Source organism: Dendrobates tinctorius, unplaced genomic scaffold (genome assembly GCF_039654945.1).
Source record: "Dendrobates tinctorius isolate UK_male_01 unplaced genomic scaffold, ASM3965494v1 ptg000069l, whole genome shotgun sequence".
Lineage (NCBI taxonomy): Eukaryota > Metazoa > Chordata > Amphibia > Anura > Dendrobatidae > Dendrobates > Dendrobates tinctorius.
The window spans coordinates 4,207,145-4,227,109 of NW_027361737.1; the positions used below are offsets into that span (position 1 = coordinate 4,207,145).

The following is a 19,965-nucleotide window of genomic DNA, read 5'->3' on the forward strand; positions in this document are numbered from 1 at the left end:
AAAGTCATTGTATGTCTTACTAAGAAAAGTATATCCAAGAGCTGCTCTATAATAAATATTTATGAATGAAAAGCTTTCAAATGTTTTCAGAACCCCATCCTCAATTTCAGGAAAGCTAAAAAACAGTGTGCATTCTGTGTCCAATGGATTTGCCATGAATTTCCACACAGTGGCCATGAAATATTAATACACAGGTGCACAAAAACAAGGTATTGGGTAAATACAACAAGGCCAGTGCTATAATCAATCATACATGAGACAGACCAATGGGCGTGAAACTTCTCTCTGCAAATCATGACCTAGATAAACAGTCTGGGCAGCGTATAAAAATGGAAAACCAAGCGGAATACCATTACCTTCGTCACCATGTGGACCATACTCATCCTTGTGAGTATTGCGGCAGTGTCCGCTGAACCCAGAGCCTTTCATGGGTAAGTACCGTGTTTAACATGGGTTATGTTTATATAATAAAATATGGAGAAGGGTTTTAACATCAACATTTATTACCTTTTACTTACAGGGAGAAAGTTTTCCGGGTAACTCCACAAACCTACAAGGATGTTGAATTCATCAGAACATTAGCTAATTACGCTAAGGTATGTTCATCTCAAATCGGAAATGTCTGATGTATCGTGATCATTGCTCCATTCAGTTTAATGTTAGGCTACAATATGTACATTTCAGCAAATTTCTCTAAATTTCATAACTAATTTGTGTTTGCTTCATGATCTCTAACCTTAGCTTTGTGATAAGATCAGATTTACCACTTATGGGTAAATTAAAAGGACTGCCAAAAAAATTGCTTGATCATAGCTGTCCATACATATAGGAGGAACTTGAGAGTAACTCAGGCTATCTATAGACTTCATCTCAATTTAGACCTAGATGTATGGTATACGAAGCGTTAGAATGGATAGACGGGCTGTACGCATGACAAAACAGGCTAGTCCAAAATGGATACAAATCTGTATAAAAACTTTATATCCAGACTATTCCTAGATATAGACAAAATGGGAAGATGTAAGTCGTTTGACTTTTGTAAACACAATGGTTGCTCAAAGAGGTCACCATTAACATCCAGACACTTCTGATTCCTGCAAATTATTGCACAAACAACTTTAGTTACGGTGTCCACTGACATTTCAATTTCATTGACTATACTGATGCCCACATGGGGGATCTTAGTAATAATGTGACTTCATACATCTTTAGAGACTACATACAGTAATGGTACCTATGGCCGCCATAATTCAATTCAAGTTTTTCAAAAGGGCACAAATTACCACTTATGAAGTGTGTGTACATTTATTGGGTCCAAAATAGTTCTTCAAAGCTCAAATCATTATGGTGCAAAACTTAACCTTGTCTAAGAAAAGATTTATAGGTTTACGCAGTGCAGACCAGCAGGAATGGGACAGGCACCTTTGTTTCCCAAGGCAGGATTTCATAATGCAATGCCAGTTTTCTCATTCCCTAAAGTTCAGTATATCTCTAACTTGGATAATCAGTAACTTATTAGTCTCCTGTAGCAATAAAGGAAAGTGCATGCTGTTCCCTGGTCAACTACATAGTTATCATCTTGTTCAGCCATGTAATAAAGAAATTTTGAATCAAAGAATTGATTTAGTCATTTTGTAGTCTATAAATGTACTCCAACTCCTCAACTTCTCAATATCACTTTAGGTGCCGCTTTACCTACTATACCCATCACATTAGTCCTGCTGAACAGGCTCAGTGATACAAGTAGAAAAATGGTTTTACCTTTCAATCGAGGGCATCACATTCAGCCACCCAAACCTTGCTCTGCAATAATGGGTTGTAGGTCTGTATTAGATAACATCCCTTCCTAATCATGATCCAAGTCTTTTTTACTTGTCCAAATTTGATGTACAGTGTGTCTGTCCCAAAGAGCTAACACTCTCAAGATAGTTTTCATTCCTTCAAAAAAAGAGCTAATATTTTAATGTTTTTCCATGGACCCTTGCCAATAAGACTCCATTCTCCAAAGCCAGAACCTTCCATCCCTCCAAAGATTTAGCAGTAAAGATCTTTCCCTGTGCATATGTATATTAGTGTAAATTTTTGGTACTTTTAATAAATTCCCTATAACACCTAGATGTTTGGCATTATCAAGTTGAATCTTACTTTTAAGAATGAGCTCTATTATTTTAGCCTTCATGCTTTCATTGTATAATGAATTTCCCTTTCATCTGTAATCTAAATCAAACTTCAAGCATCTCCGTCCTTGTACGTCAGAAACAACAAACACCAAGGAACATTGAAGTCATGCATTGGGTTTGACTTTTTCCATTGACCCCATATAATTAACACTTTGTGACTTATTTTCTAGTGGTCAATTTGTAACTAATTTCAGCTAGGTATAAATGAAGTACAGAGAGTGTCTAAAAGACTGTTCTTAATTATCTCAGAGTAAGACTAAATCATTGACCCAGAAAGATGATGAGAAAACCATGGAACACCTTCTATTGTACTCCCATATCTATGCATCTATTCATCTATACATTAGACATACAGTAGACTGCACTGCTTTACTAACTTTATCACTTTTCATAATTAATAAAATGGAAATACTTCATAATTCACTAACAGAAATAATAATTTCAAGTCTAAAGACTCCTGAATATTTCTTAGTTTAGGCTTCTACCGGTGATAATAATAATAATATAATACATTTTACTTCTATAGCGCCAACATATTCCACAGCACTTTACATTTCAGAGGGGATTTGTACAGACAATAGACATTACAGCATAACAATAATCACATAGATTATAACAAATACCAAGAGGAATGAGGGCCCTGCTCGCAAGCTTGATGGGTAGTGTCGGTGACGGTGATGGGTAGTGTCTAGACTACTCTTATTTAAATTACACTATGTGTTGCCCTGAGAACAAGCAAATGTCTTCAGAAAGTAAGTGTAAGGGGTGCAGAAGTTTCAGTCAGTTGTAGTCACATCTTTTCCATGGTGCATGATAGAGTCCAATAGCCCCTTTGGTACATAGTATGCCATCAACATTTAAAATGGTGTATGATAATTTAGAAGCCCTAGAAGAGATTTTGCATCAGGGTGCCAGAGCTGTCTGTTATGCCACAGCATAGACATATTACTGTACATCACAGCTCTAAAGTTTCTTTGGAGGCCACATACGTCTAGTCTGAATGTAACAGGAAGTATGCATACTTATCTAGCTGATGACATTGTAAAATCCTTACAGTGTGCGGTGAACACACTGTGATGATTCAGAATTCTGCAGTCACATAAAGTAACTGAAAATTTTTAATAACAGTCTGGAGAACCCCATTAACTGCTTCCAAAAGGATATGGTTGCACTGATTTAGTTAAAGCATGAGACTTTGTGAAAATACACAAGATCTTGCATTTTCACAGTAAGGAAGGCTGCAGAGAGTTGTGGGATCCCACACTGCAAGCAGGGATGCCACAAACTGGAACTTCAGAGGAGACCTTTGCTAGAAATTAGAGTCATTTCATATGGCAATATGGACACAAATCTTCATTTTTTATGTGTTATTTAGAAAAATCATTTGTTTTTGACTGACAACTATTTTCTTAAATAAAAATGGCCACCACAGACTGGCATTAGGCACACTTTAATTACTTGTCTCGGCATCAACATCTGGAGGGGGCATCACCTACTGTTGCAGTCATGGCTACAGCCTTCACTTTTCATATGAGTAAAAGAGCTTGCTCTGATGGATTGTGGTGTTAATGCTCAGAGATCAGCAGGGGTACAATTGAGAATGATCACATTGAGAAGACATTTTAACCCAGGGAAATATGTTCCCTGCCAGCTTGTGCAATGACAATGACGTAATGGCACATGACAACTGCAGTGATACAATGCCACCAGAAATTGTCTGCTGTGGTCAGATGGATTGTTATCTCTTCTGTTCTCTAAATTAAGGCTAGCAGGCAATCTTTAAAGATTTACTACTGTAGAAACGGGAGTGCCCATTTTTACATTGTTGGATCAAAGATGTGCCATAGTGGCATGTGAACACTGCACAGACTCAGTGGTGATGCCAGTAAGTACTGGAAATCATAACAAGTGGACATCAATTACACAGTATGTACAAATAGATGCTACAAACCCATATAGCAAACCAAACAAAGCATATATTATATAGTGAACAGAAAAAACATGACTATATAGAATGGCTGCACTTGTTGCCAGCATCTTGACAGTATATTCAACATGTACCAGCACAATAAATTGCATATTTTATGGTACCATATAGTATAAATTAACATTTAACTCCATGCCAAGTAAACTTTGCAGCTGTATATGAATTATCTTATTTTTTCTATTCCAGCTTGACTTCTGGGTTCCAGACACTATTGAGCTTGTAGAACCAGGCAAACGTGTTGACTTCCGAGCTGAGAGTCAAGTGGCCTTTGATGTTCAGGCTCTCCTTCAACAAAGTAAAATTCCCTTTGAGTAAGTTGAGTTAACACTGTCTCAGATTCCTTTTATTGATAATACACAATAAATTGAGTGAGAAGATTCATGTAAATCAATCTCCTTTTAATAATCCACCTTTCCCAATCAAAGATAGAAGGTGAAACGAATTATTTATGTTAGGCGTCAGGTTCCTGGTGCTGCAAAGCAGGAATCCCGAACATTGCCTTCGGCGGTCTCCCATTCCTCTCCATCCGCAGTGGAGCCTGCTCAGCAGACTCGTCGATCCCGGCGCTCTGCCAACACCAGCATTGTGGGTTTGGTTGCTGCTGCCACCTCTGGTCCAGCTATAGCAACGCATTCTGGTCAGCAGCGAATGATTCCAGGGACTAAGTCCTCCTTTCGGTCCACTGAGCATGCCCATGGGACGATCTCCCATTGTAGATCGGAGGTCACATGTTCAGGTCCTTCTCCAGCTTGGATTGGACCACCAGGAAGGCCCCGGAAGGACGCTGTTATAAAAGGTTTGCATGGCTGCCCTGCCATGTGCTATGATAGACTTTGATGCTATCCTGTTTAGTGGTGTGTGTGATGACGGATGTATGAGACTGGTGACTGACTTATTAAGATCCTCTCCCTTTGATACGTATGAGTTAGGGTTCAGGAGTCAGAGTCAGCACCTTAACACTAGCACTGCTTAGCGCCGCAGTGTAGTCAACTCACCGTCCTATAGCGCCTTGGGGCGTCAGCCAGTACAGGCCTCACACACCGCTGCTACCGCAGTGTCTGCCAGAGCGGCGCCGTGTGCAGTTACATGCGCTTACCAGCACGGTTCTTATGCTGGCTAGTGGTGTCCACCAGGGCAGACATTGTACCCGCTCTGAGCGGTAGTTCACATAACCGTGATCTGTGACGTTAACATGTCACGCTTATACGCCAGCTGGTGCGGACTCCGTGAAGTAAAGGAGTCTGTCCCTGCATGCACCGGGTCAGTGGTAACCAGCCGGTGTCCGGCTACCTCCTGCTATATTTCATTCCTCATTGCTTAGCTGCAGTTTGTCACCTCTGCACGGTGGACCCCGGGCTACGAATGCACCATATATCTTATACCATCTTTATTATTTGGTGCGTTCCGCCAGCCCCTAACAATTTAAAGGTGTTGTCCACTACTCGGACAACATCTCCTCAATCTCTACATTCCCCCTTTAAAAACAACCTGCATTTACCTCCACTTCTAGTGCCATTCCAACAATGACGGTTCTGGCTCTTCCCGGGCTCTTGTGATGTTTCTATACTACGTTAGACTTGCAGATAATTAGTGGCCAATTCACTCTCACTTCAAAACTGACATCCGGAAGGAGTGTGAGCTACTACTGCCCTCTGACTTCTTCCAAATGCCAACTACAACCAAAGTAATTGAGAATGAAGCAGCCGCTGATTAACTGCAGGTCTCACGTGATCAGGAGCACATATCACTGAACGGCGATATATAAGGAGGGTTATAGCAAATGAGAAGGGGTTGTCTGAGTAGTGGACAAGCCCTTTAAACTTATTATGAGAAAATTTACTGAACTAAATCTATATTTTCCTTTTCTCTTAGCATCATGATTGATGACCTCGAGGAGGCCCTCGTAAAGCAGCGTGATAGCAACATTCGTGCTGTGCACAGCTATGAGAAGTACAATGATCTTGATACAGTAAGAAAGTCTCACAACGTAAAAATGAACATTAAACAAAAACCCAGCCTCATATTGATTTGTGAACAAAGTACAATACACTTAGCCACAACACAAAAACCACTCCAAAAATGGCATATTTAAAAAGGAGAAACATAGGAGTGTTTATATAAAAACACAAAAAATCTTTATTAGCACATTTAGGCCATGGACAGTATAACATTTTTAAAAAGTTCAAATAAAAACACACTGTAGTGGTACCCGGTAATATATAAGTTTATAATCCCATATTACAATACATACATAATTGTTTGGATTGGTAGAATGTACCATGTAACTTATTTGACGTTTTTGTGAGACAGTGCCTCTAATAGAAAAATAACCACCTATCCACCATCAATAGATGCAGTCTTTAGTATATAGAGTCAATAACATTATAGAGGCATTTTATCACAATCAGGCAAAGAAGTAACACACAGAAATTTCATGTAGAACCATTATATGTACACATAAGAATATGGACATGGATCGTCTTACCAATTTTTTTGGGCACACCACACAGACCTTTAAATAACCCCGACGTGCGTTTCACCCGATAATGCGCCATGCTTTCTCAAGGGGAGAAAGCATGGCGCATTAGCGGCACTGCCTCACAAAAATGGCAAAGAAGTTACATAGTACATTTTACCAATCCAAACAATTATATATTGTAATATGGGATTATAAACTTATACATTGTCGGGCGCCACTACTGTGTGTCCTCATTTGCACTTTTTATAAATGTTATGTTGTCTATTGACTAAATGTGCTAATAAACATTTTTTGTACTTTTATATAAACACTCTGATGTTTCTCCTTTTTGAATATAACATAAAAATGAAATAGACAATTTTATGTCGAAATACATTGTAAAAATAAACTAACCAGTGTTTTCTCTACAGATCAATGCTTGGTCTGCCAACATTGCTGCTCAGAACCCAAGTCTGGTGTCCCGTTCTCAGATTGGAAGCTCATATGAGGGTCGTCCTCTTTACTTGCTGAAGGTAAGTTACTTCTATCTATATAGCCTAAGTGAGACAAAAAAGATTGTTTGGCATAATCAAAACACCAGGGGAACAACAATGATAAGGACTCACCATATAGCTGAAACGGACATCGTTGTGTTCAACTGAGCATAGACAAATGCAATATAAGTCCAGGTAAATGGGATGCATGTATCTTATTTACCTAAACCTATCTATATATTCCATTGGATATGGAGCCACTATCATTAGACATTTGACATAGTTACTGTATGTGTACATTAAAGGGGACATGATACTGCTATTTTTTTTCAATTATGTTTTATTAGGTTTAACAGTAACAAAATAGATTTTCAAACATAAATATTAAGAATAATTTTTTACTATAAAATAACAGGGTCGGGAGGGTAGTAAACAGAAGTCTAAGTTGTAGGGATAAAGGTATGAACAAAATAACAGGGTTGGGGGAGGCAGAAAGAGGGAAGGAAGCAGGAAAATAGATAAAGAAGGGAAGAAGAAAAGGGAAAAGGGGAGTCAGAACAGAACTACTTAGTGGTCGAACCATACTGCTATTTTTAACAATTACCACATAAGATAACACAATAAAACAAACGACTTGATAATGTTGTACCAAAGATATCGGTTTGTGTATATCTACATACATGTGTACTCTTTCTTAAAAGGACAGATATCTAGATACAGAAAGTTATTGTAAGTCGACAACTAACTGTACAAATTCAATAGCATGAGTTGTGTTAAGCCCCCGTTACACACTGCGATATCGCTAGCAATATCGCTGTAAAGTCACCGATTTTGTGACGTTGCAGCGATATTACTAGCGATATCGCTACATGTGATACTTACCTCCGACCGGCTGGTTATCGCTGATCGCGCGAGAAGCTGCTGGATCATTTCTCGTCGTCCACTTCCTGCGGCGCTTCCTGCTGTGACGACGAGCGACGCATGGAGCCGGGCGTGAGGATGCAGGATCGCCGCGTCTGACAGGTAAGTAGCGATCCCCGTCCCCAGCGATGTCGCTGGTGAGATCTGCCCGAGTGGCAGCTCACTAGCGACCACCCAGCGATTCACCAGCGATCCTGACCGCGTCATATCTCTGGTCGGGATCGCTGGTGAGTCGCTAGGTGTAACGGTACCCTTAGGAGTTAACTTTCTGAACCATGATATCTTTCTTTTGAGCTAGTTTACCAAAGGCTTTATCTGTTGACCTATCTCTGCAATTGTGTTATCACAGCCTTATGTTTTTCTTTCTGTTCCATTGATGAAAGATTTCCATCCCATACACATAAAGTAGTTTTTCCCAATTCTTTAGTCATTGTAGCACCTTTGATGATAAAATATTTACCTCTGGGTACCATCAAGACTAGACTCCTGCAATGTGCTCTGCTCTCTCTACCATTTCTTCTATACGGTGGTGGTCAAATCTGTTTCTTTCTATTCTAAAAGGTCGGAAAGAGTGGATCCAACAAGAAGGCAATCTTCATTGACTGTGGATTTCATGCAAGAGAATGGGTCTCCCCTGCTTTCTGCCAGTGGTTTGTGAAAGACGTAAGTGATCATAGATACATAGTTGCACAGGTTGAAAAAAGGCCTAGGTCCATCAAGATCAACCTTCCTCCACCAATTATACATTTTGTCACTAAATTAACACCATGTTGATTGTGTACTGAGGAAATGATTCAGTCCTTTATAAAAGCTGAAGAAAAAAAACAGAAAACCGAGTCGGAGTATAACTTGAAAACATGCATGATTTAAAGCCATGTTCACACTGGCCATGGAAAAAAGCAAATCCAAAGAAAAGACAATGTGTGCATATAACCTAATGAAAATAAATAATTAAAAAAGCAAGTGGATTAAATAATTAACATAGGGCATTTAGTAAACACTGTTTTTTTTATAAACTAAAGCATAACACCCACTGCGACAAGGTGTACCCAAATGGGACAGTAACTACACTCTCTATTGTTAAAACCTACCTAGTGTGAACAGTGGCAGAGAATCACCAGGTCCCAACAGGACACCCAGATTTGGAAGGACTATATATGAATTGCCAGCTCAATGAAAAGGGCGCCACACCCTATTTGTACTGAATACAAAAATATTGAAGAAAAAAAACCCAGAAAACTAGGTAGGTTTTAACATTAGAGTGTAGTTACTGTCCCAATTGGGTATACCTTGTCACGGTGGGACAGCTTTATGCTTTTTTTGATCAAAATAACAGTGTTTACTAAATGCCCTATGTTAATTATTTAATGCACTTGCTTTTTTACCTATTTATTTTCATTAGGGTGTTTGCACACATTGTCTTTTCTTTGGATTTGCTTTTTTTAAATCTGTTATATTGTCTACCATTGCTAGCTCTTATGGTCGGCACTCCAAAGTCTGACTGCTCTAACTGTAAAGTACCCTTTCTTATTTAGCTTCCGGAATCGCCTTTCTCCCACCTGTAATGAGTGCCACCTGATCCTTAGTACCGTCTTTGGAAGGAATAAGACATGTGCCAGTCCTTTGAGCTGACCACACATATACAGTCTTAAATTGAGATCTCTTCTGAGGTGTCTTTATTCTAAGTTAAACAGACATAACATTTCCAATCTCCCATCATATGAGAGGCCTCCCATTCCTTGTAATAATCTAGTTGCGCTCTGTTAGCACCATGCTGAAGTCCTGCTCTGAAAGGCAGGATCGCCGGCGTGTCACTTCACTCACCCGTGCTGCGGTCAGTTCTTCCCTTCACCATGCTCTGTATGCTTCCAGTCGGTCCTCTAGCCATGTCCTTAGGGTACGCGTGCTCTCCCACGTGCACTTGCTATTTCCTCCCCAGCCAATAGCTGTGGGACATTATGTATATATTGCTTCCTCCCCACTGGGGAGGTGCCTGAGCAACCTTCCTGTTTGCAGTCTATGATGTGTCAGGTCGTATACCTGCCTCCTTCACTCTTGTGCAATCCTGCCCGCTGCATTCTTGTGCAAATCCTGCATGCTGCACTCTGCTACAGATCCTGCCTGCTGGACTCCGGTGCAGAATCTGCCTGCTGCACTCTGGTGCAGATTCTGCCTGCTGCACTCTGATGCAGATCCTGCTTGCTGCACTCTGATACAAACTCCGCCTGATGCACTCTGGTGAGAATGCTGTCTGCTGGACTCTGATGCAAACTCTGCTGCACTCTGATTCACACTCTGCCTGCTGCTCCATCCCCTGGGCTCGGCTGCTGCACGTCTGTTGGACTGTCCTGGAGTGAAACCTGGCATTCATCGGGAACCAAGTCTAACCTCACCATCAGAGGCTGTAGTGAATAGTCAAGTGTTCACTTAGTCACGCCTTTCTAGGCTTTCCGTGGTCCATGACACAGTGGTTACACAAACTACGTCCGTGACACCCACCTTTGAATTGACTCTAACTTCTGAATATCCTTTTTAAAATGTGGAGTCCAAAACAGATCCCATATTTACATGTGGCTACAAGTGATTTATAAAGGGGTAACAAAATGTTGGGATCGCGGGATTTTATCTCTCTTTTTATACATCCTAAAATCTTGTTTGCTTTTGCGGCTGCTGCTTGATATTGAGTGCTGCTGCTCAGCTTACTTGTAACGAGAATATGCAAGTCCTTGCTCTGTTCTGTAGTCCCAAGTATGGTCCCATTTAATGTATATGTAGCAATATAATTACTCTGTTACTAGAGTTGAGCGACTTTTGTCGGATCGGGTTTCGTGAAACCCGACTGAAACAAAATTTGTTTCAGATGAAACTGGTCGGACTAGGGTAAAAAAAGTCGGAGTTTTGTCCGAAACCCGACCCCAATGCAAGTCAATGGGAAATAAAAGTTGGCATGGAGCGGATGACATTCATCCACTCAATGCCAACTTTTATTCCCCATTCACGAAACCCTATCCGACCAAAGTCGCTCAACTCTATCCGTTACTGTTGCATTACTCCGTTACTGCATTGCATTACATTTATCTACATTAAACCTCATTTGCCAAGGGTTTGCTCATTCAGTCATCTTATTCAGATCATTTTGCAATATTGTAATGTCATGGTCAGATTTTAATATCATAGTTTGGTGTCATCAGCAAAGACTGACACTTTACTCCCAATCCCATCCTCAAGGTCATTAATAAAGAGGTTAAAAAGAATCGCTCTTAGCACAGATCCCTGCGATCCCCACTACTGATTACATCCCATTTAGAGAACGTACCATTTAGGATGAATTTTTGTTTCCTGTCATTTAGCCAATTCCTTACCCATCTACATATAGCTTCCCCCAGTCTTTGCTTCTGTAGTTTCAGTATACTGTAAGGCTGTTAAATGATACAGAATCAAATGCTTTTGCAATTTCCAGATAAATCATATCAGCCGCATTACCAACATCACAAGATTATATATTAGCAAATGTAGTAACTTATGTCATATATATTGGAGCAAACGACAATTGAGATAGTCACGCTCACTACTACTTTAGCATTCATGATGCTCTGTCAGTAATAATTTTTTGTGCTCACATTAGATACATATAGTAGGATCATTGTAGTACCTCTAAATAGTTTTAATGCATATAAACCTACATCATTCATAACACGTCATTGTCATGTTTCTTAAAGGAGTTTTCAAGTGAAAACAAGCTATTAGCTATAAAAAGGAAGGGTGATAACGTATTGATCATTGGGACCACTGCCGATTATTCCAGATGGGGCACTTTAATCCCTGCTAGAATTAAGCAGCAGTGCATGAGTAAAACTACCACTTCATTCATTCCTTATGGGACTACCGGAGAAAGCTGAGTGCAGAGATCTTCAGCCACATATGAATGAATCAGTGGCAGCCGAGCATGCAAAATACTGCTCTATTTTAACTTAAATAAAAGTACACTGTTCTTCCCATCAATGGGGGCTCTAGTGGTCGAGACCTCCATCGATCATCTAGTGATCACCGGAAAACCTCTTCAAGTATATCTATATATTGTAATCACTATGTATCTCATGAAAATACGTGAACCTTTAGCATTAATTATTAAGTATTACATCTGTTCAACACGCCGCCTACTGTCCATGTACATATAAACTGCATAAAAAACAAATGTCACCTTCACCATATCCTTGAAGCTAATCCGGCTTGTCCTCCTCACAGACTGCATGTCTTTTTCATTATCAAAATGGCAGTTATTGAAGAACCAGTTGAAAAACAACGCATGTAAGAAAGCTGTTTTTCAGAAGGAAAAGGATGATAGTCAGGTGTGGTCACACGCTCCTCCATCAAATGTTATTTGGAGAACAGAGTTTCTGAGTAACAAGTTGGCATTTCCTTGGTGGTGGAGCCAAAAGTGCTACAATATCATGTTTCCAGCTCTTCTAGTCAAATAACTTTAAAGTGGACAACCCTTATTTAATTTTCTTTATAGGCTGTGGAATCTTATGGTGTCAATTCGCAAGTGACCAACCTCCTTAACAATCTGGATTTCTATGTCCTTCCAGTCATGAATGTTGATGGCTATGTGTACACCTGGACCTCAGTAAGTATCTAAGCACATTAGAATGGAGCTAACTTTGAGTCACTGTAATCTGCCTGAATTGTAATATATTTGGAATTATTCTCTATAGAACCGTATGTGGAGAAAGACTCGCTCCGTTAACCAAAATAGTTCCTGCCTTGGAACTGATCCCAACAGAAACTTTAATGCTGGATGGTGCAGTAAGTGCAGTTCTTCCTTTCGTGAATAAGTCTTCTATTTTATACACATATAGCAGTCCCCTGCCCAGGTTTTGCAGTGGACACTTTGCTGCTGAACATCACCTAATGTGATAAGGTGACTATTGAGATTAATGGATATTCATTCTATGCATTGATAGCAGTGGAAAAGCGAACAGAACTTCGGTATCAAGATCTACAATTATCAAGTCTCTAGTCTTTAAGCCATAGAAGTTGGTTCTTTAAGAAGTCCAAATGTACCCTAAAGTATAGCTTTCTTAGTACTTTTCCATTAAAGGGATCGGTTACATAGATCTCTCACACTACACCATCATCATGTGTTTCCTTCCTCTTACACCTAGCTTTTAGCCTCTGGGGCATGTTCTGTGAAGCCCAAAGAACCTTCCTAGACTTTGACAGCGCACTGCTTGCCCTAGAATGCAGAGTGTCCGAACTTTGTTGTATCTGGCACATGCTCTGTTTGCTGATAAAGTACAAATACACCTAGGTTCAATGTATAAGTCTTCTAGTAATAATTAGCATATTGTATGCGCTGGATTATAAATTCATTTTTTACTCCATGACTTGCAGAGAGGTAAAAGAAAGGAATATCATGATTGCAGTTGTGGCAGTAGCTTAATAATAAAAATAGTAATAATCTTTATATAGTGCTAACATATTCCTCAGCGCTTTACAGTTTGCACACATTATCATCACTGTCCCCAATGGGGCTCACAATCTAAATTCCCTATCAGTATGTCTTTGGAGTGTGGGAGGAAACCAGAGAACCCGGAGGAAACCCGCGCAAATATGGGGAGAACATACAAACGCCTTGGAGATGTTGTCCTTGGTGGGATTTGAACCCAGGATTCCAGTGCTGCAAGGCTGCAGTACTAACCACTGAGCCACTGTGCTGCCATAGTTTAGTGACAGGCTCTGTTTAAGAAGTGTCTTTTAATAAATATTCCTCTGCTAACATGCAGTATTGTTTGTGAACTATTCCTGACTTTGCACTGATGCCATCTAGTCAGGATGAAAGATCCAAAAAGTGCATGAGAAACAAGAATATTCACTCTATGACACAGAAGAATATGATCACTCAGTAATAACACTGCTTTTTCCCACACTGCAAAATATCAAACTAACTGTCATTTGCAGACATGCTGCCTAAATATAGGTCATTCATATCTTATAAAGTGTTTCTGTTTTTCTTTTTAAGCTGTTGGAGCTTCTTCAAGAGCCTGTGATGACACATATTGTGGTGCTAGTCCCGAATCGGAGAGTGAAAGCAAAGCCCTTGCCAACTTCATCCGTGCTAACCTTTCCTCTATCAAGGCTTACCTGACCATCCATTCTTATTCCCAGATGTTGCTTTTCCCCTATTCCTACAGCTATTCTCTTGCCAAAGATCACACAGAACTGGTGAGCAGGACACTGATTTTCATCTTTAGTATATTTAAAATTCGGTTTGTCATATCAATTTTGGGGTTAACTTTTAATGGTAGTGCAGTTTTCTTCTAAAAAGCAAAAAAAAAAATTAACTGTCAAAACTATAAAGTTATAGAACTTGCTGTCATGACTTTGTAATGGATGAAAGTATGGATAGATTTAAAGAAGCCCTAAATCTGTGTATACATTATGCGTATGTACTGTAGTGTTATTGTGCTAATTTACTCACCTATCTACTGTCACCTTCTCTAGGATCCAGGGCTATTCCGCTCTTCTTCTAAGTGATGTCACCACTCTTCAGACTATGCAGGTCACACTGTGCTCTGTGTTAGCAGGAAATCTCTTTTATAATGTAAGCCTATTGTAAGATAGCGCTCACTGTATGTGTTGGGGGACACTCGATTGGCAACAGGACTAAAGGGGGTTTTACACATAGCGATATCGCTAGCGATATCGCTATAACGTCACTGATTTTGTGACGCTAGCGATATCGCTATGTGTGATACTTACCTCCGACCGGCTCCCCCGCTGTCCATCGCTGATCACGCGAGAATGTCTGGCTCCATTTCTCGTCGGGTGCTTCCTGCTGGGCTTCCTGCTGTGGGAGATGAGTGACGCTGGACGCGGGCGGGAGGACGTCTGGATCGCTGAGTGTGAAAGGTAAGTATCGTCCGCTGCGTCGCTGCTGCATCGCTGTGAGATCTGCCAGTGTGGAAGCTCACTAGTGATCATTTAGCGATGCACCAGCGATCATGACCAGGTCAAATCACTGGTCGGATCGCTGGTGCATCGCTAAATGTAAAAGGGCTTTTAGGCACAGAGGAACGGTTTCTCACTTAAACAGACCATCTGGTTTATTTAAATATAGCGTAAACCGGATAGATTACAGTCCATTTCATTACATCCATGAACATAATATGACACCAGTCTGTTCATGTAGCAGATACACCTCTCTGTCTTCCTTGCAACCCCCTTGTCCGAGGTTACCTTCCAGGAGCATCGCTCCACATGCTGACTCCTTGTCAGTCCTGGCTTCCAGAGAAGCTGTCTCACTGGGATCATTGTCCTAAACGATGACTTGCTCAACAGGTCAAACCCGACAGTTCCAGATCCTCAGACTGTAGCTTCCCCAATGCAGTTATCCGTCACAGACTCTGCAGGTACATGGCTTCACCATGTACTAATCAGGAAACCTGTCCTCTTGTAGGACCTTCCAACACAGAAACCATGTGACCAAACAACAGTCTCACTATATCCTATGAGACACGAGACACACCCATTGATGGGAGGTGTGTGGTTAGCCAGACCCATCCAGCTCTCTGGCTAACACTGTAGTAAGCCCCTTATAAGCTAGACAAAGCTCGTGGAACTACAGGTCCCAGAGCAATATTTCAGGCTTTCAGCGCATACGTTCCATAGGCTAACATGGTAAAAGCTATTTCTGGGTAACATACAGTGCAGTGTAATTTGGAGAGTCTAAAGAGCAGTGACATCACTGAGAAGAGGAGCAAGGCGGCACTGGATACTGGAGAAGTTGACAATAGTCAAAGTTGATGCACAAAGGTCTTTTTCCAATTCAAACTGGGAACATGCGCAGAAAAGCATTGAGATGATTGCATGCAGCGAGGAGTTTCCAATGTGCATACAACAGTTCACTGTCATGTTGGTGCAAGATTTGGAGAGGCACTTCAAGCAAGGAATGATGTATTGGGTTACAGATAAATCTCCTGGACCCTTCCATGCTGAATATATCCTAAGTGAACTCCTAAGCCTTCATTTACATACAGTTCTAAGATCGTGGTGAGACCTCGTCAAGGTAGTATGGAGGAACTGTATGCTCATAAGCTGAAATAACCATGCATCATGTGTTCTGGTCAACACAAACAGTATTCTTAGGGGTAGCCCACTATCACCAGTACTTGGGTCAACCTAAGACATAGACTAGTTATATAGCAATGCTGTATGTACTTGGAAATACAACATAATCTTAAACACCTATCCGCCAAGTAATACAAGATATAGAATATCAGTAAAGCAAATGTTTAGACAGATATGACATTACAAATACAACAGTTCTACCTAATATAGTGTTCTAATTTTCGTTATCTCAGTGATTAGGACTGTACATAAGCAGTATACTGTGGCAGCGATTTTTTTACTCTCTTCAATTAGCATTTCTTTACTACCAATTCAAACCTTTTGAAAACCCAAATGAGAGCAAATGATGAATTCTTGCTTTTCCTTTGTGTAAATTATTTGTTTTCTCCTTTGATTTACTGAAAAAAATAACTTGCTGTTTTTTTTATTAAATCAACTATTCCATAATACATAAACTGTCTACAAATAAACAAGTAATCCTAAATGGTTCACTTTAATTTGGCACCTGTCAGACACTTACCTTCAGTTCTAGGGGCAGTGAGTGTATTTCCTAATAATATCCACATATGAAGATGTAACACATACTATATGTGCCTATTTCTATTGCAGAACACTGTTGCCAAAGGAGCAGTTTCCGCATTGACCGCTCTTTACGGAACCAAATACACTTATGGTCCTGGTGGAACTACAATCTGTGAGTTTTTGTTTTGATCAGACATTCCAAATTCATCAACACCCCACTTTTAGTTTATATTACATTTCCCATCTTATAGACTATTTGGATCTTCTCAATTATTTTGCAATTTTGGGCAAGGGTCCAGACATCATGTCAGCTTGTGTAATAAATAAATGAATACCCTCACTCATTAGCGCTGCCACTTATTCATTCCACTTATTCTGTCACTTATTTCCCTTATTCATTAGAGCTGCTACATTAGAGCTGCCACTTCAAATATTAGCACCCTAAAAATTAAACTGGTCAGGCTCCCCTGGGTAATATTCTCAATGTCCTCTCCTTCATTTGGAAATCCATAATTTACCTAGCTTGGAAGCGTAGTAGTAGACAAGATGCGATCAATGCAGTCAGAGACAGTGATACAGAAGTTCTACTCAGAGTTTCTACTGTTTTTTCATTGCACAAACTACAAAGTATACCATGAAGAGCTGAGCACTAACTACACATAAGCTTCCCAGACTATTCACATAACCTATTACCAACCACCCAAAAATCTAAAAGTTGTATTATAACAAGGGATTAACAGTTCTCAGCCACAGAGTCTTTTGAGCAGCCACCTTCTGTCCCTTCAGACACTTGTCCTTCTACCTAAATAGCAACCACTACAAACCTTCCTAAATCCAGTAATGAATCAGCCCTGTACCTAAATGGACTAAAGGTTGGGGCAGGTGCAGATAACATATTCTCCATTCAAGAAAAACAGTCTGATTAGGCTAATCCCAATCTGATCAGAGTCTGATCAGAGTGGGATTCATTTTTCTCGAAGGAGGTAAATAAAAAAAGTTTCTCCATCTCCCCCATTCAATCTGTCCAAGAAAATTGGACTATACTCAGATGTCATCCGAGTGTGGTTCACTTTTCTCCATAGACCAACAGACATGAATAGGCAAGTGCCATGTGATTATCAGAGGCAAATCATGCCTGCTACAATTTCTTTCCTCTGACCACTAGGAAAAAAAATCAGACATGGGCACTGACTCATTGAATAACACTGATTCGAGTAGAATCCGAGGATTTTACAGATCAGACTCGGACCGAAATGACAGTCGTCTACATGAGCCCTTACAGAAGAACTCAGGCTTCAAGGTGAAGGACAGACATCGCTACAAAAGTTGCCTATCATTCCATAAAAAGACAGGGCCATAAACAAGAATTAATAAAACCCTTAGTAAACTATGCTTTGCTAGGAATTTCCATCTTTACCAGATTAATACCTCACCTAGGTTTCTTGGAAGAGCTATAGACTTCCTGGAGCCTATTATGCATGAGAGAAATCTTGAGAAAAATATATACTCAACCATCTGCCCTGTCACAAGGTAAGAAGCTAAAGGACAGTGGTTTTTAGGATTATGTGATCATTACAAAATGGGCTTTTTGGGCAATTTATGTACATGAAAGATCCTTAACAGGAACAAAAACTCTTTGTAAACATGTTCTAGTATAATCCTGAATAGAGGATCACCATTTATTTGGAACTTCCCAAACTTTTCTAAAGCAAGCAACCCCTTCCTGTTAGCTCTACTATCATGGTGTATGCTTTTAAATAATTTTGTACTCTTTGGATTGCAGACCTGGCTGCTGGAGGCTCTGATGATTGGGCTTACGACACAGGTGTAAAGTACTCTTTCACATTTGAGCTGCGTGACACTGGAAGATATGGCTTTACTCTCCCAGAATCTCAGATCAAGCCTACTTGTGAAGAAACTTTGCTGGCTGTGAAATACATTGCCAATCATGTCCTAAACAATGCCTAATTGAAATCTACTATTGGAATATAAACCACTAAAAGAAGATCGTCCTTTATCTATTTGTATTAAATATCAGCGTAGTAATTCTTTTTGACTTTCTTGGTTTTAATTACCAAATGGAAAAATGAATGCAAACGACTTATAAAGAAAAATAAAAATTAAAAAATGTCAATTGAGGCGCAATTGTATCTTATGTCATTTAATTTTAAAAAGGACCTGTCAGTTGCTCAAAAACAATTGAGTTTGGAGCACCGTATGTGAAATCTCTCCTTGTAGTTTTCCTGAGTATTTTATTAAATCATTTTCTGGTAGTCATGCACTTTCACCCCTCCCTCCCAAATGCTGTCAAACACAGCTCAGCAACGTCTGAGACTGTTAGACTACTATCATAGCTTGGCAGCTACTGGGAAGGATGAGAGCATACACTTCCAGAGAAAAGAAACGCCCAGTTGGACTACAAGCAGAGATTTCACATAGTGTTTTCCAGCAGAAAGAAATTTGATTATCTTTGCAAGGGAATGCTGCACTGAAGAGCAAAAAAGTGCTGCAGATTTAGTGGAACTTAGGGATTTTTACAAGGCATTTAATTTTTTAGCAGGTCCTCTTTAAAATATAATAAAGTAAAGATGGTTATGACAAACAAATGAGTATAAATAAATCACACCTGTATTAAATAAAAGAGCAAGTATTATGGAGAATTAGTGTATCTACATTTATGTCTAATTTATCCCGATATTTACCTGATATAAACAATGTCACTTGACTGATCGTCTGCAGCTTTCAATATACCGACACAGTGGAAGAATCACTGCTCTTACACTATGATGGAGATTCAAATTCTGCAGTTTGATTAAAGTGAGTGGCTGAAGAGAAAGAGGCTGGATGGGGCAGAGGACCAGCAATTGTACCCATATTAGCACAATCCCACGCTGTCACTCGGTCTGTCACTTCCTTCTTGTCAGTGTTTATTGAGGTTCCAATTTTCACCACTTACAGATGATTGTGGCGTATGTAGGAGTGACGATATTTCACATGATTGCATCTTATTAAAGGTGGCAAACTAATGACATTACGCAAGCTGGTCCATTGATCTCACAAAGCCAGTAGAAGCTTATTGTTCATGTGTTGTCCCTTTTGACGAAACAAACTCAATGGCAATGACTGCACCTGCACAAGGAAGGAACGCAGGTCCCTGGTAGAAGAGTGACCGATCAATCAATGACCAGAGGGTGGTGGAGTGTGGGGAAGAGGGAGAGAGAATAGCAGAATTGGACATGCAGTGCCCGCCCTGTTGCACTTGCAACTAAAACA

The 19,965-nt window shown here is 40.0% G+C and overlaps 1 protein-coding gene across 1 annotated transcript; it reads left to right on the forward strand.

The window, feature by feature from the left end:
- Positions 1 to 357: 357 nt before the first annotated feature.
- LOC141095185 (carboxypeptidase B-like) lies at positions 358 to 19,352 on the forward strand. Its single transcript, XM_073581062.1, has 11 exons — positions 358 to 431; positions 521 to 596; positions 4,354 to 4,478; positions 6,040 to 6,136; positions 7,057 to 7,158; positions 8,602 to 8,703; positions 12,557 to 12,667; positions 12,756 to 12,846; positions 14,063 to 14,265; positions 16,780 to 16,864; positions 18,476 to 19,352. Exons 1-11 carry the CDS (start codon positions 367 to 369, stop codon positions 18,658 to 18,660), a joined length of 1,242 nt encoding a protein of 413 aa, XP_073437163.1. The 5' UTR covers positions 358 to 366; the 3' UTR covers positions 18,661 to 19,352.
- Positions 19,353 to 19,965: the final 613 nt, after the last annotated feature.